The 22,088-nt window shown below is 54.7% G+C and overlaps 8 protein-coding genes across 8 annotated transcripts; 5 read left to right on the forward strand and 3 right to left on the reverse strand.

Annotated features, from left to right (window-relative positions):
- Positions 1–3,490: 3,490 nt before the first annotated feature.
- On the forward strand, positions 3,491–4,023 carry PG997_003660 (PHD-finger domain-containing protein; the record flags this gene model as incomplete). The annotated part of the gene is made up of 2 exons (XM_066807975.1): positions 3,491–3,569; positions 3,614–4,023. 2 exons carry the CDS (start codon positions 3,491–3,493, stop codon positions 4,021–4,023), a joined length of 489 nt encoding a protein of 162 aa, XP_066671593.1.
- A 322-nt stretch (positions 4,024–4,345) lies between these two features.
- On the forward strand, positions 4,346–5,800 carry PG997_003661 (PHD finger domain-containingprotein; the record flags this gene model as incomplete). The annotated part of the gene is made up of 1 exon (XM_066807976.1): positions 4,346–5,800. One exon carries the CDS (start codon positions 4,346–4,348, stop codon positions 5,798–5,800), a length of 1,455 nt encoding a protein of 484 aa, XP_066671594.1.
- Positions 5,801–7,024: 1,224 nt separating this feature from the next.
- Positions 7,025–8,480, forward strand: PG997_003662 (3-isopropylmalate dehydrogenase; the record flags this gene model as incomplete). Its single annotated transcript, XM_066807977.1, has 6 exons — positions 7,025–7,108; positions 7,156–7,176; positions 7,249–7,320; positions 7,422–7,680; positions 7,744–8,145; positions 8,245–8,480. The coding sequence occupies 6 exons, from the start codon at positions 7,025–7,027 to the stop codon at positions 8,478–8,480; spliced, it is 1,074 nt and encodes a 357-aa protein (XP_066671595.1).
- A 754-nt stretch (positions 8,481–9,234) lies between these two features.
- On the forward strand, positions 9,235–10,622 carry PG997_003663 (short chain dehydrogenase; the record flags this gene model as incomplete). The annotated part of the gene is made up of 5 exons (XM_066807978.1): positions 9,235–9,264; positions 9,339–9,399; positions 9,576–9,943; positions 10,028–10,126; positions 10,242–10,622. The coding sequence occupies 5 exons, from the start codon at positions 9,235–9,237 to the stop codon at positions 10,620–10,622; spliced, it is 939 nt and encodes a 312-aa protein (XP_066671596.1).
- Positions 10,623–11,172: 550 nt separating this feature from the next.
- Positions 11,173–11,875, reverse strand: PG997_003664 (uncharacterized protein; the record flags this gene model as incomplete). Its single annotated transcript, XM_066807979.1, is given in 3 exon segments — positions 11,173–11,508; positions 11,523–11,597; positions 11,825–11,875. The coding sequence occupies 3 exon segments, from the start codon at positions 11,873–11,875 to the stop codon at positions 11,173–11,175; spliced, it is 462 nt and encodes a 153-aa protein (XP_066671597.1).
- A 1,489-nt stretch (positions 11,876–13,364) lies between these two features.
- On the reverse strand, positions 13,365–15,610 carry PG997_003665 (stress-activated map kinase interacting protein 1-domain-containing protein; the record flags this gene model as incomplete). The annotated part of the gene is made up of 4 exons (XM_066807980.1): positions 13,365–13,487; positions 13,570–13,908; positions 13,977–14,517; positions 14,658–15,610. The coding sequence occupies 4 exons, from the start codon at positions 15,608–15,610 to the stop codon at positions 13,365–13,367; spliced, it is 1,956 nt and encodes a 651-aa protein (XP_066671598.1).
- Positions 15,611–16,745: 1,135 nt separating this feature from the next.
- On the forward strand, positions 16,746–17,939 carry PG997_003666 (uncharacterized protein; the record flags this gene model as incomplete). The annotated part of the gene is made up of 1 exon (XM_066807981.1): positions 16,746–17,939. The coding sequence occupies one exon, from the start codon at positions 16,746–16,748 to the stop codon at positions 17,937–17,939; it is 1,194 nt and encodes a 397-aa protein (XP_066671599.1).
- A 503-nt stretch (positions 17,940–18,442) lies between these two features.
- PG997_003667 (uncharacterized protein) lies at positions 18,443–20,119 on the reverse strand (the record flags this gene model as incomplete). Its single annotated transcript, XM_066807982.1, has 1 exon — positions 18,443–20,119. The coding sequence occupies one exon, from the start codon at positions 20,117–20,119 to the stop codon at positions 18,443–18,445; it is 1,677 nt and encodes a 558-aa protein (XP_066671600.1).
- Between the last annotated feature and the right edge of the window lie 1,969 nt (positions 20,120–22,088).

Raw genomic sequence — 22,088 nt, forward strand, 5'->3', positions numbered from 1 at the left:
ACAGAACAGAAAAGCCGCCCGCACTAGGGGCAGTAAAAGTGCATCGCATGTATGCGGCGCTTCAGCAGCTCGACTTATATTGTAGTTTGCACGTTTTCCATGCGCCTACATACATACCTCATGTGCGTACCTACATGCGTTTGCCAATGTTAGATTCGGCGATTGAATGCGAACGAACGACCTGATCAAGCTTCCAAGGCGCGTGTGTCCAAACCTGCACACCCCCAAGACCAAGGTTGGTGGTGAACATTCGAAGGCGTCGTTTGCCTCCTCGTATATCTAGTCATTGGCCAGCGTCTGGAAGGATCAGGATGCATGTATGTCTGATAACATACATGTTTATCGTATGGTGCGTGCAGCATATTGCTCAAGACAAAAAGTTAAAGAGGGAGAAATGGTGCAACTCTGAGCCATCTTGGAGATTGCGATATGCCGCCCTAGCTGGGCGTTGAGTCATGTCGTATTGCGTAAGTAAGTAGAAGATCGCGGGTTCCATAGCAGCAGCAGCAGCAGTATGTTAGTGGTAGACAGTAATAGGTAACGCAAGCACTGCTTTGCTACATGCATCGTCAGAAAGTGGCTCCTCGTCTGGTCTGCCGGAGAAGATTGAGCGCATGGAAGCGGGCGAGAGCCACTCGCTCGCAGCAGACCAGCGCTTGTTGAGGCAGAATAAAAAACACAGAGAAAGGGAAAAACCGCCGCATGCATGAAGGACGCAGGACGCAGGACGCAGGACGCAGGACGCAGGACTTAAGTGACTGGCGCGAAAACGGCCCCAAGCGAGCGAGTGCGAGGGATCAGCTCCAGCTTTATGTAGGCGGCTGCAGCTGGAGGCAAGGTACAGTTCATCGACTCGCTTGGATCAGATACTTGATTGGAAGTGTTCTTCTTCCACACAGCTCCTCCTGCATAGCCTCCATCGGATGGTGCAGCCAACTAGCGATTGGCGCAGCCCCGATTCGCTGGAAAAGAACGTCAAGATTCAAGACAGCCTGTGCCAGTAGAATTACCGCTCTCCAACCTAACGTCATCGTGGTTGTTCGTTAAAAGGGGCTGTCTATCGAAGGCATCATGCCTTTAGGTACGTACATGTTGTAGGTATGTTGTCATTAACATCTATACTCCAGTCACCTATTCCAGACGCTATGCACTATGCGTGATCCTATATACAATAACCAAGAAAAGGTAAAATACTATTCCGCACTCGCCCACTCTCCAATTCTTCCAGTGGCCAAGATCAACTTTTGCCTCGGCCAGAAGAGAGCCCTCTAGATTCTGATCCGCTATGATGTTAGTCGTTCCCGGATTCTCGGGATTCGGTGTGGTGTTTTACCCAACCGTGATCTCTCACTGGATACCAGAGGAGTTGAGGGGAGACTAGAGCGACGACCTTACATTAGCTGGCAGCATCTAGTTCTAGTCCACCTTGTTCCTGGATCAGTGGGCCATCGTACGTCGATTTGAGTCATTGCATTGGGTTTCCGCCTGAGACCACTGATAATATGAGAGAATCTCGCCTTTTCCTCACTTTGTTACAATGTGACATATATGCAGTGGCAGATTCGGCGAGAGCTGATTAGCGTGGATAAGGCCGGTCATCATGTCACCACACCACCGGAAGAACCAGAGGCCCATTGCCTGTGGATTGATCGGCTCTTTTCATTTGCTGCTGCAGCCGTGTTCTACCCCCTCTCTCCTACAGCAACGGCCTGGCAGAGACCCTCTCTGCAAGCGGAATGTAAGCGTAGCAGCAGCTTCCACCCACCCGTCCGCTTGGTAGTTGAATGGAGCTGTTCCCACTGCTGGCTGCTAGGTTAACGGCTGAACGTGCTAGCAGTTGACCATCGAGGCCCGCACTTCACAGTGCCGGCGGTATACCTTGTATGATGTAGGCACACCATAAAAAAAACGGCGCTGGCGATGCCGGCGGATTTTCTAGGATGAAAGAATTCTTTTTGTTGCTAACAGCAACTTCAATTTTTCTCTCTCTCTCTCTCTCTCATGAGCTCGACTGCCTTGGAAGTTGGGCAAACAGGCCGTTGGCAGGGGGGCTCACGTGCCCGGTTCGGCGTTAGAGTACCTACCTACCCTTGCGTGCTGGGGGCAGTATAATCAAGCTGGCTATATGTATATGTGTAAGTAAGTATGTAGATACCAAAGACCAGATACGGATCCGTACCTACCTTGTATCTTTTGCCCAATGCTGCTGCTGCAGTGAAGACCGAATTGCATTGCATTGCATGGGGTAATTGTTAATTGATCTCACCTCTACGCGCCGCCTGTCCAGCTTTGGTTGACATGTGTCTCCCGTTTATCTGAAGAGCCTGCCCTGTCTGTCTCTGTCTTGCAGCCTTATGCAGCTCTTGACTTGATTTCCCTTCTTCCTCTTCCTCCTCCCCCTCTTTTTCTGCTCTTCCCGAAGCAAGTATATGTCAAACCCAGCCATCGTCGAGCTAATAATTCCTAATTTTGTGTACGCCTACCCCTCCTCTGCGAAGAAGGAGAAAAGCAAAAGCAACAGCACCACAGCAGCGCCTTGTCCATATTGATTCTTCGCCTTCCCTGCAGCCGATCAGCTCTGCACTGCAAACCCCAACCTTTTCCGTGGGGATCCAGAGGCATTGGCGGGGCCAGACTCCAGAGGGAAGAGCTACCGGAAGACATCCTTAGCACTCGCAACCGTCCGACGTTAACGTTTGTCTTTCCCTCGCGACTAACAGCCATTGGCTGCTGGGCGCCGGCCTTCTGACGACACAAGGGCTGCTGCTGCTTGAAGCGGCTCTTGTTGGAAAAAAGAAAGGCGATTAGGGGGAAAACAAGCTATTACGTTAGGGACCTAATGTGATCGGATGATTTTTCCTTTTTTCTGAATTGGCCCGGTTAGCATTTGCGCCTCCTGTAAGGGCTTGATTGTACTATCCGATGGATGGCAGGAACCGCTAACTGACGTTTGAGTTCCATTCCAGTGTATCTGATCAAATATTAACTCCCACCACCAGTCCCTCGTTTTTTCTTCGGGCGCTTCACGAATTTGATTGACCATATACAGATACGGGACAGACATACGGCCCTCACACTCGCTCTCTTATTTTTCTCCCTCTCTCTCTCTTTCGCGCGCCGGGCAGGCTTTGTATGAATCGCAGAATCCCGTATCGTAAAGGACAACGGCTATCTCTGGCCTTTTTTGGACACCATCTTGGACTACCCATCCCACTTACTTATATAACACCAGCCTGTCTTTAAGGTGTCTTTCCCATCCCTACTACTGTGTCTATCAACTGTCTCGCGGCCTATCACACACACCACCACCAACCACCCCACCTGCCACCCGCCACTTTCGCACATTCAGGGCTTTGCAATCTGCGACAAAGTATCTTGGGAATCTGGGAAGCCGAAGATTACGGGGTCGAAATCCAATTCCGTCGAATCGTGGTGTGTGTGCTATGAGCTTGTCAGCATATTCTTGTTGAGTCGTCTGATAAGTCTTGCTATGAGTGGAGACCCGTCCAGGCCCAGGCAAGACACTCCCTGGCTCCGTTTCCAGCCTCTCTTTTCTTACTCCTCAGTACGTAAGTAGTTGTTAGTGCTAACACACACACTTTTGGGCACACAGCTTTGGTAATCCAAACGCTCACCCTCCCAGTCCGAAACAAACGCCGACGACTGTCATTTTCCCCAAGTCCGGTCTTTGAAACACCCAAGACCAGCCAGCCTTCCTTCGAAGTTTCGTCGTCATCGAATTGGACCCCTCTCTTCGCCCAAGACTACCCGGTCTTCAATGCCACGCCCGGCAGCCTGAGAGGAGGTGCACAGGCTCCATTTATCGACTTCTCGGTCACGACTCCTCCCTACCACCAGGTTGCAGGCCACAAGAGGCCGCTCTCTGCCGATGATCTCGCCGTCGAAATAGCATCCCATGTCAATCACTTTTCTCCGAACCCGAGCCTCTCTTTACCGCCCGTCGACCCCGCCAGGCGGCTGCAATCCTCCCCGGGCCCCTGGCAATCGGACACGGCCGCATAGACAACGAGCAGTCGTCCGATCCCCAAGAGCCTTCGTATAAGAAGGTTCGGCTGGGTGGGGCCTCACAAGAAACACAGGCTCAGACAGCAACCCCGCCGCCGTCCAGGCGGAAGGGGGAAAGAAGGCTTGCTCCCAAGTTGCAAACGGACAAGATGCAGAATGATCAAGGATATGGGTACGACTTTGTGGCCGGCACACCACACCACAACAACATGCCCAACTTCGCCACCACGCCGACCGATATGTTTGGGTACCCGTTGTCTGCGCCGGCCACGGCCCTCTCTACGCAGACTCCCGTCTATTCTGGGAAGCGGACCCGAGCATGAGTGGCATGGACTTCGACCTCTCGGCGTCCGGCGCCGACATGTTCCAAACAAGTCTGCACCGTCCTATGAACTCGGACGATTGGGGCCGGGCAAACGAGATGTTCCAGGATTCTGGAATTGCTCCACCGCAGAACCACACCCAGACCCAGACCCAGAACCCAACAAACGGTCAACCGCAAAAGAAGGAACGGGCTCTGGCGCCAAAGCCTGCGGCGCAAAGCCATACTGCTAACGACCAAGACACCAACATGCTCGGTACGTCTTTCACCGGGACAGCGGATGATCCGTTCGGCATTGTAGGCCACAATGGCGGCGTAGATCCTGGTCTTCTATTCTCCGGGCCGCCGCCTTCCAGTATAGACCCTGCGACGTTCGACCCGATGTCCCAGATGCCGCTGCTTCAGCCGCCAATGCAACCACAGCCTCTGCAGTCTCCGACGGAATTGCAACCCCAAGCAATTATAAGACGGCCCGCAAGCACCAAAGAAGCATCCGCAGCAGGAAAGCGGGCTATAAGGCCAGCAGGTAAATCAGGGGCCCGAGCTGGTTTGTCACGGAGCTTTAGTGAGAACCGGGGAAAGAAGCCGGCCAGCAAAAGTGCAGCCCTTCCTGTTCTGGCGCCTGCCATTCGACCAGTGCCTCAGAAGGAGGCCGGCCCCGAATCCAGAAACTCGCGGTCAAATGGGAGGGCCTCTCCGCTAAAGAACCCCCACAGACTATCAAGTCTATGCTCAATCCCCGAAAGCCCGGTTTCCAAGACCAGGACTTCGGTCAAGTTTACTATAGATTCTCGGGGCCGTGCTCGCGCCGAGACGACCTTGATAGTCGACGGTAACGACGATGATGAGGACAGTACGCCCAGAGCCATAAGGAAGCAGCATCACCCTACCAGGATCGGTCGCAACAGCTGGGCATCATCTGAAGACAGCGATTCCTCGACTGACGACGAACCGATTATTATCCCAAGCCGAAATACTTCGTTTGCACTTCCAGACCCAAAGAAGCCCTCGACTGTGCATCCCTTCCACACATCTCAACGAAGCTTCAGCGAAAGGAGTGCCAGTAGCCTGGGTATATACAACAACGAGCCCACCCCACCCCAGAACGACGGAGAAAGTGAGGCAGAGACGGTGCTGAACGAGCCTGAAGGGCGCCAAGGTGACGCTGCCAGTGAGCTCCGTAAAGTCCTCGAAACACGACAAAAGCGTGCCTCGATGAAGAAGGGCCAGCGCGTCTCGTCGAGTGTGTCTCACAGTGCCTCTTCCTCGTTTTCTCGAGCTTCACTTAGTGAGGTCAGCCTCCCTACGCCGTCGTCCGGCTGTGGCCGCACAGTTCGATGCCTCTGCAAAAGTACCGAAAGCCTGCCCAACAGTGACGGCTTTATGGTGCAATGGTACGTCCTCAAATCTTTCCCAGCGACCAACCGCTTCATCGGTGATCAACAAGGCTAACAGAATACAGCGAGTCTTGCGACATGTGGCTTCATGGAAAGTGCATCAATATATCCCGCAGAACGATGCCTAGTGTCTATATCTGCGGTTTTTGTGCCAACACGCCTAATGCCCGGGGTGTTGCTCGTGCGCGCGAGACGGGCAACCAAGGCACTGGGGCGCCGGGCCGGGTCTCGCTCACGTCGCCGCTGGCTCACAAGTCATTTAGGTCGTTTAGGTGATGCCGACGTTGACGTTGGCCCGAATATTACCACCTTACGAAAGCTCACGATGGGGGGAACTGCCACGAAGTCTTATTTCCAGCCTACATGGTATCTGCTTGTAGACGCATTTAAACAGCCCGGATTTATTATTTGGATGGGCAACTACGGGACTAGAGGGCACTGCGACCAACATATGATACCCCATCTACCTAATCTGCTAACTGATAATGATACATGTCAATGAGAAATGATATACGAAGCATCTTGGATTATTTCATTGGGCAACTTTTGCGTATTGTGTCAAACGCTTGTCAGTGTCAGCGGATCTTGTGATGAAGGTTTCCCATGCCGCCACCTCATTACATACATGTAGTCGAGGAGTGCAGTAGAAACGAAGGTTTGATTCTTTAGGGAAAGACATGACTAGTAAGGTTCTATGTAGATACTTACATACATGCAAGGTGTTTGTCTTGACTGCCCGAGTAGCATGAAACGACAGTTGATGGACGCGGGTTCCGTTGTTACTCCTCAGTTCGGCCGCTGTCGTTTCATGGAAGAGTGTAAAGCGTCCATGGCCGGTCATCCGTCCACCCCGCAATAGCAAGCAATACGACAAGCCGAAACAAGCAGGATTAGTCTTACGGTAAAGTAACATGAAGTCATATATATGAATGCGTTCCATCAATGGCACGCAAAACCAAACAATGAGGCTGGTGCTTGCTTCGAGGACATCATGATGTGATGTATCCATTGAACTGAGTTGAATCAACCAGCACCAGCTGCCCATCCGATAGTCGGCAACGTGGGGTTGATTCGCATCCCAAAACCGATCGTGGGGCACATTTTGTGCTCCGAATTTCGGTAGCAGCTCCAGCTCCGGCTTAACTTGAGCAGGAAGCTTCAAGCTACGGTTCCTGTCCCAAACCTATATTATTATTTCTCTGCACTTTCCGACTCGGTAGACCTGCTCAAGACATTCCAATTCGCTCCAGAGGCTTCCGAAGGTGTCAATTCCAAAACCATGGCGACGCACAACATTGTAGTCTTCGGTGGCGACCACTGCGGTCCAGAGGTGAGCGAGAACGCACTCGTCATTGTCGCTGCTGTATTTTCACTGGTCGGGCCACACTAACACAGCAAACAAACAACCAGGTCGTAGCCGAAGCTGTCAAGGTAAGAGACGCAAACAACCCGACGCCCGACACGATGCGCTTGGTCAAGTCCTAATATCCCTCTTCCCCGCAGGTCCTCAAGGCTCTCGAGTCGCATAGCCCATCAGCTGGCAAGTTCAACTTGCAAGATCATCTTCTGGGAGGTGTACGTATTATTTCCTTCTCTCTTTTATAAACCCCTCCATCATGACATGATAGCGCCCCCATCCTTGTGCCGATTTGTGCCGATGCTAACCGAACCCCCAGTGCTCTATTGACGCAACTGGCTCGCCCCTGACGGATGAGGCTCTCACCGCCGCCAAGAACGCCGATGCCGTCCTGCTGGGCGCCATCGGCGGTCCCAAATGGGGCACCGGCGCCGTGCGTCCGGAGCAGGGTCTCCTGCGTCTGCGCAAGGAGATGGGCACGTACGGTAACTTGCGGCCGTGCAGCTTCGCGTCGGACGCGCTGGTGGACTACTCGCCCCCTCAAGGCCGACGTCTGCCGCGGCACCGACTTCACCATTGTGCGCGAGCTGACGGGCGGCATCTACTTTGGCGACCGCAAGGAGGACGACGGTGACGGCAAGGCCATGGACACGGAGCCCTACTCGCGCGCCGAGGTCGAGCGCGTGACCCGCCTCGCCGCCCACCTCGCCCTCGCCCGCGACCCCCGGCGCCCGTCTGGTCCCTCGACAAGGCCAACGTCATGGCCACGAGCCGCCTCTGGCGCAAGACCGTCACTGACGTCATGGCCAAGGAGTTCCCCCAGCTCACCGTCAACCACCAGCTCATCGACAGCGCGGCCCTGCTCATGGTCAAGAACCCCCGCTCGCTCAACGGCATCGTCGTCACCAGCAACCTGTTTGGCGACATCATCAGCGACGAGGCCAGCGCTATTCCCGGCAGCATCGGTCTGTCGCCCAGTGCCAGCCTGAGCGGCATTCCCGATGGCAAGAGCCGGTGCAATGGCATCTACGAGCCCATTCACGGTAAGTTTTGGGCCTACGTCATTTAACAATCTTCTCCCCATCCCTTGCTATATCGCTACCCAATGTTTGTCCCGTCAACTAATCGTCTGTTAATTCCAGGCTCTGCCCCCGATATCTCCGGTCAGGGTATTGTGAACCCCATTGGCACCATCTTGTCCGTTGCCATGATGTGCCGGTACTCGCTTGGCTTGCCTCAGGAGGCTTCGGCCATTGAGCAGGCCGTCAAGAATGTCGTGGATGGCGGTATCCGGACCAAGGACCTCGGCGGCTCGGCTGGTACCAAGGAGACGGGTGACGCCATTGTTACCGAGCTGGTCAAGCTCCTCAAGGACTGATTTTTCTATCGCGTCAAAACTATTCAATTGGGAGCGGGTTTCAAAAGCGTTCAATTTGATGCCATCTAGGCAAAGGGAAAAATATGTCTCATCAAGGGATTATTTCAAACTACCTTACAATCTGTTACGACCAGGACGGCATCCTGCTCGGTGGAATTCCAACAGGACCAGAGGCTGTGTCGCTAAAGCAACACATACAGGGTGCTGGTAAGTGCGCCTCCTTTCATAACGAAACGAAATTCAAGCCACAAACAAGAGTGTATCAAATGTGATTTTGTGGTGTCGAATGACCACATGTATGCTATCCCCAGTGACATACGTAGCTGCACAAATACTCTCGGCATAGATGATCGCCAGGCCATTTGTTGTGGAAATTGATGCCGCTTCTCGGCTGTCATGGAAATCAGCACAATTTGGAGATGTGAGGCTCTGTACAGAGTTGAAGAAAGTACATTGGGCGAGTTTGGAGTGACTATCTTACTAGCCGGCCGCAAGGTTGCATTTGCCTCGGCTCGTTTCCACTTTACTCGGACGGGACTCCGAGAGTCATCTTGACGCTCGATTACTGATCACAACGACAGAATGGACAACAACGCGGCCGAGTGCAACACACGGCACATTCGAATGTAGATAGATATATGATGTGACTTCCTCTTAGCAGCCAACACCCATCCAGATGCCGCCAGTCCTTTTGTTCTTTATTCTGTGAAGTCGCGACACGAAAGTTCGACGGTAACAAGGATACAAGGATATAATGGGTACGCAGAAAGTGGCACTTGTGGTTGTAAGTCATCCCAGCCTACCTACCCAGCAACTTCTTACACAGTCGACTCTACTGACCCGTAGCTTGCGTCGCAGGGAGCCTCGAGAGGTATCGGCCGGCAGATCGCCATAGACCTAGCCAAGAACGGGTATGCCGGTAAGCAGGCCCTCCCAAGACGGCGCAGAAGGTCCGGCTCAACTAACACCGTCAACGCATGGGTAGTCGTCGTGGCAGCAAAGTCCACGACAGACAATAACAGCAGAAGCAAGAATAACACTGCAACTATTGTCCCCTCAACCCCCACTCCTTTCCCCCAGACCCCAACTCCTCAGCCTCCACCATCACGACAGTAGCACGTGAAATCCGCGAGTCCGGCGGCGAAGCCACGGCCATCCCCGTAGACGTGCGCGACTTGGCCTCGATCGAGGCGCTCGTGGCCCGGACCCTGCAAGTCTACGGCCGCCTCGACGCGCTCGTCTACAACGCGGGCGCCGTGTGGTGGGCGTCGGTCGAGGACACGCCCGTCAAGCGGTTTCGGCTCATGCAGCAGGTCAACGTCGAGGGCCTGTACGGCGCCGTCCAGGCCGCGCTGCCGCCGCTCAAGAAGAACGGTGCGGAGGGTGGGGGACGGGGACGCATCGTCGTGGTCAGCCCGCCCATCTACAGCCGGTTCTTTCGGGGCAAGACGGGATATGCAATGGTACGTACGACGCCCAGACTGAGGGAGAGGTAGAGGGAAAGATAACGTTTCGCTACCAGCAAACTAACATGACATGCCGCTCAGGGAAAAGTAGGCATGAGCGTCCTGACCACAGGTCTCGCCATGGACTTTGAACGCCAGGGCCTCAAGAACATGGCCATCACCAGCCTCTGGCCCGCCGTCGTAAGTCCCATCTCCTTCGTCATCGCCCAATTGCCCTTGTATACCATATAAACAATGAAGACAAGGTCTTCCCCGACCCCACGACCAAACCTCTTGACCCAAGCCTCAGTTAAAGGTGAATGTAATACTTACCAACAAATATAAAAACCAGGCCATCGAGTCCGCCGCCACCCAAAAACTGCAGCAGACCGACCCCGCCACGGCGCGGGACCTGCGCAAGCCCACCATCTTCAGCGACGCCGTCCTGGCCGTCCTTCGCGCGCCTGCGGCCTCGGTCAACGGCATCCTGGCCCTCGACGAGGACTTTCTGCGCTCCGAGCTCGGCGGCAGCGTGATGGATTTCTCACAGTACGCCTTGGTGCCGGGCACGTCGCCGCGGCGAATCATGCCAAAGCAACTACCGGATCTGATGGTAGAGGAGCAGGATGACGAGGGCACACGCATCAATAGTGCGGCACCGACAGCGACAGCGGCGAAGATGAAGGCCAAATTGTAACATGGATAAGTATTATCGTATTAAATAACGGCTGGAAACATGGTCGAGTCTCGTACAATGATTCACCTGGTTGGGTTATTGGATGCCTCGTTATATGGAAGGAGATGAGTAGGAAGCCAATGCCCAATACACCCCGGCGCAGCCCAAAGTACCCAGGAAGCTGCTGGATTATCACCAGACACAACGTTATCAGACACGCACAGTGAGGACAAATAGTGTACACATAGACAATACCCAGTGACGAGTGATGCATTATTAGGGCTACTACCTGAGGCCTGTTTCCGTCCTATAAGAAACTCTCAAGTCCAATGTGATCCATACCGGCCATGCAATGTTCGCCATGGCATCATTCGTGATGTGGCAACCGCATAGCAACAACGCCATTTCGGATCCCCAACCTCGTCTCTTCATGATAGTTTCACCAGTGCCATAGCCATGTAACCAGAGAAATCAACGCATTAGGTAGTTCCTCGCACCCTCCTCTCGATATCCACAACGCAGTGACAACCAAGTGAGAGCCGAAGTATGTCGTACCAAACCATTCCACCGCTTAGAGGTTGGCGATGAGAACGGCAGCACCGATAGCGGCGGCGATGCCCATGATTCCAGCGGGGTGAGCAGCGGCGGCAGAAGAGGGAGGTGCCGAGGGGCTCGACGAGGCCGGAGGAGAGGTCTCAGTGGTGCCAGTACCGGTCTCGGTGCCACCGGTAGCGGTAGAGTCGGTACCAGTAGCAGCAGTGCCAGTGGTGCCGCTGGTCTCGGAACCAGTGACAGCAGTGGGCGTGGGGGTTTGAGCGGTGCCGGTCAGCGAGCTGGCTCCATAGGTAGGAGTAGTCGAGCCGACTCCAGGGGTGACGGTAGTCGTGGTGACACTGGAGCTGCTGGACTGGCCATAGGGACCGGGGGAGTGCCAGTGACAGTCTGAGTGACGGTAACACTGCAACCGCAGTCCTCCTCGATGTTGTCGACGGCAGCCTGGAGTAATCCTAGTGGTCAGCAACTGCCATTCTTACAAGCGTGGTGAAGCTGGTTTGCATAAACAGTGGGAAACACAACACAACAAAAGAAAAGCCGACATCAAAAATAGAAGCGGCGCGGTGTTTAAATGTAAGGTGAAAACTCGCCAATCCCTCTGGAGGGATGGAGAGGTTTTGTGTACAAATAAATATTTGATAGGGAGCGAGAGAGAGGGATGAACTCACCATGCCGACAGCAGCCACGCAGGCAATGACGGTGACCTTGAAGAACTGCATCTTGAACACGAGTGTGAAGATGGACGGTTGTAGTAGGAATGAAGTGTTTGCGATGTTACGCGTTGGTTTGTGGGATGTTGTTGTCGAAGGTTAGGGATGCAGTCCTAGGTCCTAGGGAGGTAGAGACGGCAGAGGCAACTTTCGAGAACGAAAAGAAGTTGGTGACCTTTGTAGGAATAGGTGTGGAGGTTGAGAGATGTTTTGGTTTTCCCTTTGGTGTGAGGGGCAGTAGTAGGAAAGGAAAAAAGATGTGGTTTGGTTTGGGCGGGAGGGTTTTGAAGGGTTTGGTGGTGGTGGTGGTGGTGGTGTTGGAGGTGGTTTGTTGTGGGTGGTGGTGATTCAATGCTTCGCGTTTGTATTCACCTTCACTGGAAATTGGGATGTAGGGAAGCGACGGCCCAGAACTGGAATTAATAGAAAAACTGGGCACCAGAGCAACAAATAGATTAATCAGATTGGGTAACCACCCGATCAAACAATCGATAACCGTGACTACAGCTTCGATTATTCCAGTACTTGTGTTGATGTACCTACTTGGTTGATATCGACATCGATCAGATCAGTCCACCCGACGGCGGACGTAGTTGCCTGGGGCGATATCTTCTTATATCACCTAAGTCCCATACCAATACACCTCTCGCTCACTCGTCCTTCACCAGGCAGCCTTTCCATGAGGGAGATGGCCATCGCCAACGCTTCACTCACTCACTGCCGTGGCTCGCCCGCCCCCCTATCCAAGTTGCCCAAGGCCCTCTCGCCTGCTGCAACCACCCGTCTGTCTGCCCTCCGTTTGCTACAATCAATGTATTCGCTACCTTGTACCGCATATGTAGCACATGTCATCGACGCAATTCAACTCCAGTGGCTTGCTTCTCGCGTGTAACGACGTTTTGTTTCATTCTCTGGCCTAGCCTGGCTCGTCATCATCTTGTGTGAAGGCACCAACGCGGCAGGTTTAGGCTTTCTCTTTTCTTCCCTCGCCCTTATGAATTCCACACATCTACTCCCTGTCTGCCTCGCTTCTGGCCAAATGCTGGAATGGACCGCCCGATCGGTAGACCTGATGATTCAACTGTCTGCCTTTCTAATCTTGGGTTGCTGCATGGACCCGGCCGGATACATGACGACGGGCCAACATAGCAGTTCTAGCCCAGCCCAGCCTGAATCATCGGCAAACCTGTATTGCGCAATTTCTAGAGTGACTCTGACTTGCATCGTTGCTATTTCTGGGCGATATGCCTACCGTGCCCATCGACGCGTCCCCCTCGTTGACCTATCACGTTCGTCCAGATCGCAAGCTTGTATCTATCTGCCTTGTACGTGTGCCATATGAATCTACTACCGCAAAGCTGTGCGTAGCCTCGATCCACATCGCCAAACCTCATTCGTGGGACGCCCGCAAACTACGTCTTGAAACACACTACCTATGTACTCGATGTACAAAGAATGCCTTCCCAGCTTGCTTTGTACGCCCGCCTGCCCGGCTTCTCTAAATATCTTTGTTGTAAGGAGCAACGCCCCTTTTCAGCTCGCGAACAATTTCCGCCGCTTCGTCGACGCTTTTCGTCTCAAAATCATACCGCTTGCTCACGTCTTCTTTGAAAACGAGCAACTGTGAAGTAGAAAAGAACAGGGGAAACTGGGTTAGCCAGCGATCAAAATACAGACAGACAAGTTCGGCAATTTCGGCTTACCTTGAAATTCATCGGGTGCCTGCGCGACACACTGCACCCAACGACGTTGCTAAAATGCACCGTCGTAGTTTTGCCACCTTCTCGGGTCACCTTGCCCCCAGAAGAAGGCTGGATGGTGACATACTCCCCATCAATCCGCAAGATGCGCTCGTTGAGACCGACGAACCGCATGGCCTGCTTTCGCCAGACAATGTACTTCTTGTAATTGACCGACCCACTGCCAGCCTCGTCGAGCATCATGCTTTCCTGTGCCAGAGGATGAGGTGTCGCAACCTTGTCCTTCTTTTTCTTCTGCGGTGCGATAGCATTGTCCCACACATGGACCTTGGGGAAGAGCCACTGGGGGACCCGGTGAGGGTGAGACCATCCGTAGCGAACCGCCGCCGGTGTAGCTCCAAATCTATCACATTCCCGATGGACGAGACCGTGCGGTCCAGCATAACCACAGCACCTGAGCCAGGCAGTTTCAAAACGTGCGTGTTCTTGTCCAGACGTCTCTTCAGGCAGACCTCGTCTAGAACTTCAGCTAGATATCTTTCCGTCGTCACTTCCAAGGTGAGCATCTGGCCGGGGGCGGCATCCTGGGAGAATATGTGTACCCGTAGGAACCTCTTCTCGCCCCTGACAGTAGGGGTAGCCGACATAGTAGGCGGTGTTGGCTTGTCTGCCGAGTCATGCCGATAAGTCGTATTGATGATTGGGTTAGGCCGAGGCATAGCTGGCACAAACTCCGAGGCCTGGGCCTGAGGGGTGCTTTTAGGGGTGGGTTCTTCCTCCTCAGCCTCTTCGGCAGTTTCTTGTTGATCGTATTGTGGCGTCATCTCCTGGTTCTCTTCAAACTCCTCTTCTGATGCCAGCACCAGCCCGAAATCGTCGTGGACTTTGGAATTAGACCTGGACCTGCCCGCCCGGTTGTTTGCCGTCGTAAACGCATTGAGAAGCTTCTTTCTTTCAAGGGAGGGAAGTCATCGTCGACTTCGTCTCCATCAACCATACGTAATGTCCACCAATTGACACTCATCTTGTCGCTTGGAATAGGGGGCTCTAGTTTCTCTTCGTGATATCTCCAGAGACTAAGACCTATCAACTCGGCTACTGTTACGGGCCTAAACGAACCGTCTTCCTCCAGTATGCTTTTCCGGATGAGTACTTCGAAAGGTTTCGATGGTGTCTCGCAGGACGGGACATAGATGCGCAGATGGAATGGATCTGGATCGCCCTGGCCGGATAAAGTAGCAAACTGCTCGAAGGGCATGGCGGGCTTCGTTTTCTTCGCCTTAAAGGCATCGGAGAGCAGACTCCGCGGTTGCATCATGCTCAATGGCCTGATGATGCTAAGTGGCCTAGGGGGCGGAAGAGCCTGTAACGACCCTGGTGTCGGCTGGGTAGGGGGCTTCCGCACGGTAGACTGGCGCATGAGCTGCTTCGGTGGTGTGCCCACTACCTGCTGTCCGGGGGAGGCATTCACTACGGGATCCTCTACATCGGCAAGGATGGAGGCTGAATCGACGCTCTCGGCGAACGCAGACGACCCATCAGACATGTCCGAATCCTCTTCCTCGGCGAGGAGATCGCTTTCTACTCTCCTGGCGGGCTGGATAGGGTCTGCCGAGATCTTGGCTTGTAGTTTAACAGCTCGAGCGGCAGCTCTTGATGCTTCCCTCTGCTTATGGAATCCCGACGCGTCGAACTCATTTTCTGAGGAAACCTCACTGCTCGTCACGGTGTCCCGTCGGTGCCTCTCCTTAACCGTCTCCAGTGCTGACTGAGACCCTCGCCGGGCGCCCGGGGCAGCTCTTGGGGATGACATGGTAGTTGCCTGCCTCAAGTTGGATGACTGTATCGGAGAGGAGCCGGACCGGTTGCGGACGGGCATCTTCGCAAACCGTATCTGCTGAGCGGCCCGCTGGTCTGACTCGTCGTCGCTTTCGTCGCTGAGATCGCTGCTGTCGTCTTCCTCCATCTGCTCCCTCCGCCGCTCCCGCCGCCGTCGCGTAGCGGCCCCGGGACCAGGGGTGTCGCCGCTGACTCCCGTCAGCATGCCTCCCTCCTCGGCTTCATCTTCGAGGGTCAGGCCTATGGCGCGCGGGGCGGCTTGGAAGTACTCGGACGCGATCGCGGTTGGGATATCGGGGGAATGGAGTACGCTTGATGTGGGCGGGGTTTGAGCGCCATCCGGCGGCTTTGAAAGGGGCGGTATTCAGGAAACCATCGTTGAGGGTAATGAGTCGTTCTCCAACGCCGTCGGCCACCTCGCTGAGGTAGCTAGTTCGCAGCTGGTAGGAAACCAAACTAGAGCAGGGATACAATTAGTGACCATGGCCTTCTCCAGCCGAGACGGAAGCCATACTCCTCAATTTGAATGAGCGACATGCTGGGAAAGCACCAGTGATAGCCTCTCAGGTGCAGAGAAGGTGCGCGATGTTGTCGCTTCCGTTGTTGGGGAAGCGTCACGGCCCCCCGAATGGCCCCAACTTCAACAAAGCCAATCTAGCCGCACAGAGGTCGTGATAACTTGGCTTTAGCCGAGGGCGATCTTGGTATAAGTGTTATCGACCGATTCCGATGTCCAAGAGCCGAAAAGAGTCGGTGTTGCGCGGTGCAGGAGAGTGGTTTTGGAGGGTTAGCATGTAGACAGCGCGATTCGGTCCTGAACCCAAAGCCCCAACCGCATTCTAGACCAAGCTGCAAGAATTGAAATGAAGGAAGGCACTACTTTTTGAAGTTATACAATGAGCGTTAGCAGCAGCATGGAATGGCGTCCGAGTAGAGTAGCCTGTGACGAGCCTGTCGCACTGTTGGTGTAGGCTTTCGAGATCGAGAGGACCAGAGAACCAGCCTTATGATATGGGGGTTGTGATTCTGACGGCTGGAGGAGTTTCAGCAATATCTCGGACGATTCGATTGGCGATTCTCGAGTTGTCCCGCACTCACCAGCGCCAGCGCTACGTACCTAAACTCCCCTGGACGCCCGCCGTCTAGCGCACTTTAGTGCTGCCTTCAGGGATCATCGCATGGCACCTTCCCCACAATCATATGCACTCCAACTTTAAGAGCTTGGAGCCTCACCAAACACAATCTTTTCTGCGCCCATCGACATCATCATCATCATCATCGCTTCGTTCTATCCTGGCGAACTCCTCATTCTCCCGTCGCAAAGCAACTACACACTCAGCATGGCTCTAGTTGACTACTCAGACTCTGATTCGGAGCCCGAAGCAACTGCCAAACCGACTCCTCCCCAGCCGACTACCGCAAAGCAGCCCGTACAGAAAGTTGTCGATCGCTCCAACCCACGCAAGATCGTCGTCAGCCTGCCCGGCGCTTCGACGTCAAACGAATCAAAACCATCCACAGCAGGCAACGGCGACGAGCCTTCCGCAAAGCGAGCCAGGACAGGTGGCGGCGGTGCCTTTAGCGGTTTCGCCTCGTTCCTACCGCCGCCCAAGAACGCCGGCAAAGCGGCCACCGTCGCGAGCAGCGCCGCAAAGAGCGCGCCGCGCCGCCCTGGCGTCAACCTGAAGACGGGCGCCGCGCCCGGCTTCAGCAGGAGTGCAGACCAGAACGACTACGAGGGTGGCGAGGGGTCTATGTCACAGCAGCAGACGCAACCTACCATACCGGCCGGGCAGAAGCCGGCAGACGAAGTCAAATTAGTTGGGAAACCCATGATGTTCAAACCGTTATCGGTATCGCGGAAACCTGCGAAGAAGAAGAACAGTGGCATGGTCGCGAAAACGGCGACGACGACAACGACGACCGCGAAAGCCAGCTTAGCCACAGAAACACCCCCACAGACCGAATCTCAGCCCGCACCAGAATCAGCCGAGCCTCCCAAGAAAAAGAAGAAAATATCCCTATTCTCCGTCGCGCACGACGAACCCGCCGACGCGGCCCCAGCAAGCACCGGCGCATATGAACCCATGTTCACCACGCCCGAAGAGCCAGCGGAGGCCGAATCCGCCGCGGCATTCGCAGCCTACGACGCGCAACACGGCGCCTTGCACCACCCAGACGCAGCCGCAGCCTCATCAGCCGCCTCGCTCGACCACCTCGCCGCGGGCATGAACCTGTCCAAAGCCGCGAGGCGCGAGCTCTTCGGCCGCAGCGGCGCGCCACCGGACGCCTCGTCGTCGTCGTCGTCGCGCGTCATCGACTTCAACACGGACAAGGAGTACGCGCACAACGAGGAGCTGCGCGCGTCGGGCGAACAACAGACCTTCAACCCCGTCCGCGCCATCGCGCCCGGCAAGCACAGCCTACGCCAGCTCGTCACCCAGGTCCACAACCAGCGCGACGCGCTCGAGGAGAGCTTCGCCAAGGGCAAGAGCAACCAGCGCGAGGCTGGGTCGCGATACGGCTGGAGGTAGCAAGTTGTTTGTATCTGCGAGAGTTTACTTTCCTATACTCCTGTGGAACTGGCATGTAGGTGGCCGTCAATCAGCCCCAATACACTTTTCGGTCCCCCTTTAGAATGGTGAGTGATCATGGAAGTTTTTTGTATTAAGCGAGAGGGTGTGAAGAAGCAGTATGTCATTATACACATTGCATAGCAAGTGGCGTTCATAGGCAAAGGCCACGGAAAGCAAAATTGACGAGTATCATGAAGAAAAATGTCTATAAAAGTCAACACACAATCCCTGGGATACCCAGCTGTGTCTATCTACTCCGCTGCAATCGAGCAGCGGATAAAGGCTATGATACAAGAAGTAGAAGAAGAAGAAGAAATACCCATTACCCGTGGCTTGCCCCCTGGTCCCAAACGCCTCATGTCTAATCGTTTCATACATCATGTGAACATCAGCAGCTTCTCGCAAAGCTTTCCTCGTGTCTGTTTTTTTCTCTATCGTTGCGGTTCTTTCGAATCTTCTTTTTAACAAGTTTCCACAGCCCCTTGGCGAGGTCGACTCCATCCATCGCCCGCGAACAGGAAACCCCATTCCCCTCGCGTAATGGGCGAGATGTCGTCGTACCCATTTGGTGTCGTGGGTCCGTCATGCCTCGACGCTGACGATACAGAGAGCCGAGATATCCTGTGATTATCTGCAGCCGCTATGGGGCTGAGATGCGTCTGAGATTTCATCATCATCATTTCGTCAATCGACGACGACGGCTCAGCCGCGGCGCTGTTCCAGAAAGGTCTCCCAGTCGTGAACGGGCGCGCGGTCACATCTCCGTCTCCGTCGTCCTCGTCGGCGTCGTTGTTGGTGATTTCCAGACCGTCCAGCGTGATCTCAAAGTCCTCGAAGTCCCGGTCTCCTTGGCGGGACTGTTTCCGTGGCTGAGGCCGGACAATGCCGGGCTGCTTAACATTACTCAGGCGCCTGTGCGCCAGCGTAGATTTGTTGTCGTCAAACTTGGTCTGCAGTTTGAGTACCGGCCCTTTCGGACTCGGCGGCGTACCGATCTTGACAATGGGTACATTTTGCGTGGCAGATGGAAAATGTACGGTATGCTGAGGAGGGGGAGGAGGGGCAAGGTCCAGTAAGACTCTGCCGACATCCTCAGCCGTGACCTCGAACGCGCCGACCCGGTCACAGCCACCGTACGCTCGCCGGTACATGCGCTCAACGTCGCTGAGGGCGCTGGCACTGACACCAATCCAGTCATAGCGGCGGTGTAGGTCGGCCTTGGTCACGGGGCGCCCACCGTTGGCCAGAACTAGCCGCCGCAGCTCATCGACGGCATCTTCCATCATACGGTCGGCGGGCAGCAGCAACGGCTTGGTCAGCGACGAAGCCGGCAGCGTTGTCCGGGCATAAGCTGACAGTGCGGCCTTGAATGTGTATAAACGGTCCAGGCCCAGGAGAGTTAGGCCCTCAGCAGAGAAGAGTACCTCGTTCTGCAGGAGTGAACGCCGGATCAGGTCGCCGCTCAGCCCGCACGCAGCCGCCGTGGTGGCGGGCGGTAGCCAACCCGACCCGGCGCGATACTTACGCTCTGCCTTGTAGAAGGTGGCGCGCAGTGTCTTCTCGTCCTTGGCGGACAATGGCGTAGCGTGCAGGAGGCGGATACCGAAGTGGTTGGGCCCGCCAGCCGAGGCATTTGACGTGGTCGACGTTGCTGTCGTGACCGAGGAGGGCGTGTGGGGCGTCATGGGCGTGCATAAGGGCGGGCTTCCGGGGGTAGCTGGCCATCTCCGGGGTGTTTGTAAGGGTAGCATTGAAGGTGAGTAGCTGGACGAGGCGGTGCTGCCATAGCCCGAGTCGACGGACGTGACAGATGAGACAGACGCTTGGGAGCTGTTGGTGCCTCGCCGGACCAACTGGCGCAGGCCGGCTACTGGCGATGCAAAGCGCGACGGCGAGCCAGGCATGGTGAACTCAAAAGACGTCGGACTGGAGGTCGAGGACGAGGTGGGAGTTACACAGGACGATGGCACCTGGTACTCTTTGCGGACGACGATCAGAGTGACGTGCAGAGCTTTGCGGGCCAGTCGCCTGGAGATGTACTCGAGAGCGTCGGTGAAGTAAGGAGGGATGCCCTGAGAGTCGAGAATGGAAGTGCCTGCCTCAAGGGGCGAGGAGATGCGTTCCTTGAGCAGCGACATGGTGCCAGAGAAGCCAGTCGTCTGGCTGATTACGGATGGATGGGTAGTAGCAATGCCTGGAGTACAGGGTAACTCGGAATTAGACTATTTGAGATGACGGCACCAGGCCAAAAGGGTGGATTAGAGAAGTGAATAAACGAAGTGGTCCAGAGAGGAGGTTCTCTAGTTTCGATATTGCCTTGGGGGAGCAAGCGCAACTAATATAGATTGATGCTCGAGTCGGGGTGGGGGGGGATATGATGTAGATAGATGTAAGCAGCGCGTCGGAGTAAAAGTTCTCATTTGATTGATGTATCTGAGAACGGGAAACAGAGTTGGAAACATGAAACAAGCAGCAAGTAGATTGGCCGATTGGGAGACGCATCTAGCCCGCCAGTCTCCCCCGTCTCCCCAGTCTCCCCGGGGTAGGCCGGTGAGGTGAGGTTGTAAGCGGCTAGGCAAGAATAGTAAGTTCCGCCAGACTGCTGGCTGCTGAGTCCTGACCTGAAAGGGGAATCGTGCCCTCGTGCCCTCGTGGCCTAGGACAGAAGATGAAACAGACAAGGGATCTGCATGGTTCGCGGGGCGAGTCGTCGGTTGGCTTCTGCGAGTCTTCTATCTTGGGCCATGTCGAAACGGAACGGCCACTGTGATAGGGTGGATTTCCATGCCATGGCATGCCATGCTATGCTGAATGATGCGAGTGATGGAAGTGACGCGAGTGATGGGCCGGGGTGGACCATAGACGCTAAGTTTCAGATTATTTACGTATACCTGCTTACATGTTGGTATGCAGGTCGATCGGCGACGGTGTGATGTGGAAAGGTGACCTGTGACTCGGGGGCAAAACGAAGACAGAGAGAGACAAGCCAGACTGAACCTCAGGGACTGCCCTCCCCCTCCCTCTTTCTTCCTCCCCCCTGCTGCATGCAGGTGCAAGTGCAAGTGCAGGTGCAGCTGCAGGCATGGACAGGGACCCGGGTGGGCCCTGGAGATGTGGTCGTTCGTCACGTTTTTGTTTTTATTTTAGATTTCGCTTCTTCTTTCCTCCCATTCGCCTTCGGTCGATCAACCTCCCTTGAATACTTTATCTTTCTGAGGTAAGTTTAAAGATGTAAGGAACTCCTCGCACCGCAAGCCGCAAGCCGCAACCAACGGCGATGACGAGCCCTTAGAACCCGATGTGCGTTTTTGACGGTTTCAGCCCAGCCATCGTCAGGACTCTAGACCTTTAGGGCTGATGAATCAGCCTCAGCTTAATCACTTGCTCCATCTTTTCCCGTCCCTGACTCGCCGGCATTGACGCGCATCCCGTGGAGTCGCTCAATCAATCGAAGGCACCGCAAGTGTTTTGTGCTGGATATAGATATATGCACACACACAACAAATATAGTCCTATGTCAGTAATTACTCCCAATCCAATAGGTGCGTTCGTCTTGTTTGACTTACTTCCCCTTCGTCAACCCCACACTGCTGCTGCTACTTACCTACTTACTTGCTGTGGCCGTGATCTGTGACTTGTTAGCTGCAGGTTTAGTATCTTTAGCATGCTGGGCCAGCGCTTAGGCGGCTTAAAATAGAACGTCGAATTCCCCAATTCCCCACGACTGCATTGCCAAGCCGCCAAATCCGGATTCGCACCAGGTTTCCCGTCCAGGGTTCGCCCAAAAATAGCTGCCGACCCCTGCCAACCAAGATCTGCGTGGGTATAATGGAAATATCTACATGTATATGCAACCATGCCAGCTTCCATCTTACCACCTGCCGACCTTCATCACTTTGCTTGTTGCCTGGCAATTGGCTCCGACCCTTCGTCTCCATCACCGGCCCCCTTCTCCTCCTCATCGTCGGACTCCTCCCTCTTCCTCCACTGCACAAGCTAATGTGCGTGACCGATGCCTACCTAACTTACTTTACTGATCTTCTCCATTCTATATATCTGGTCCCTTCCTTTCCCTTGTCTGCTGCACCCCTTTCTGCCCGCACCGGA

The sequence above is a fragment of the Apiospora hydei genome (genome assembly GCF_038363865.1).
Source record: "Apiospora hydei strain CBS 114990 chromosome Unknown utg000004l_segment0_segment0, whole genome shotgun sequence".
NCBI classification, from domain to species: domain Eukaryota; kingdom Fungi; phylum Ascomycota; class Sordariomycetes; order Amphisphaeriales; family Apiosporaceae; genus Apiospora; species Apiospora hydei.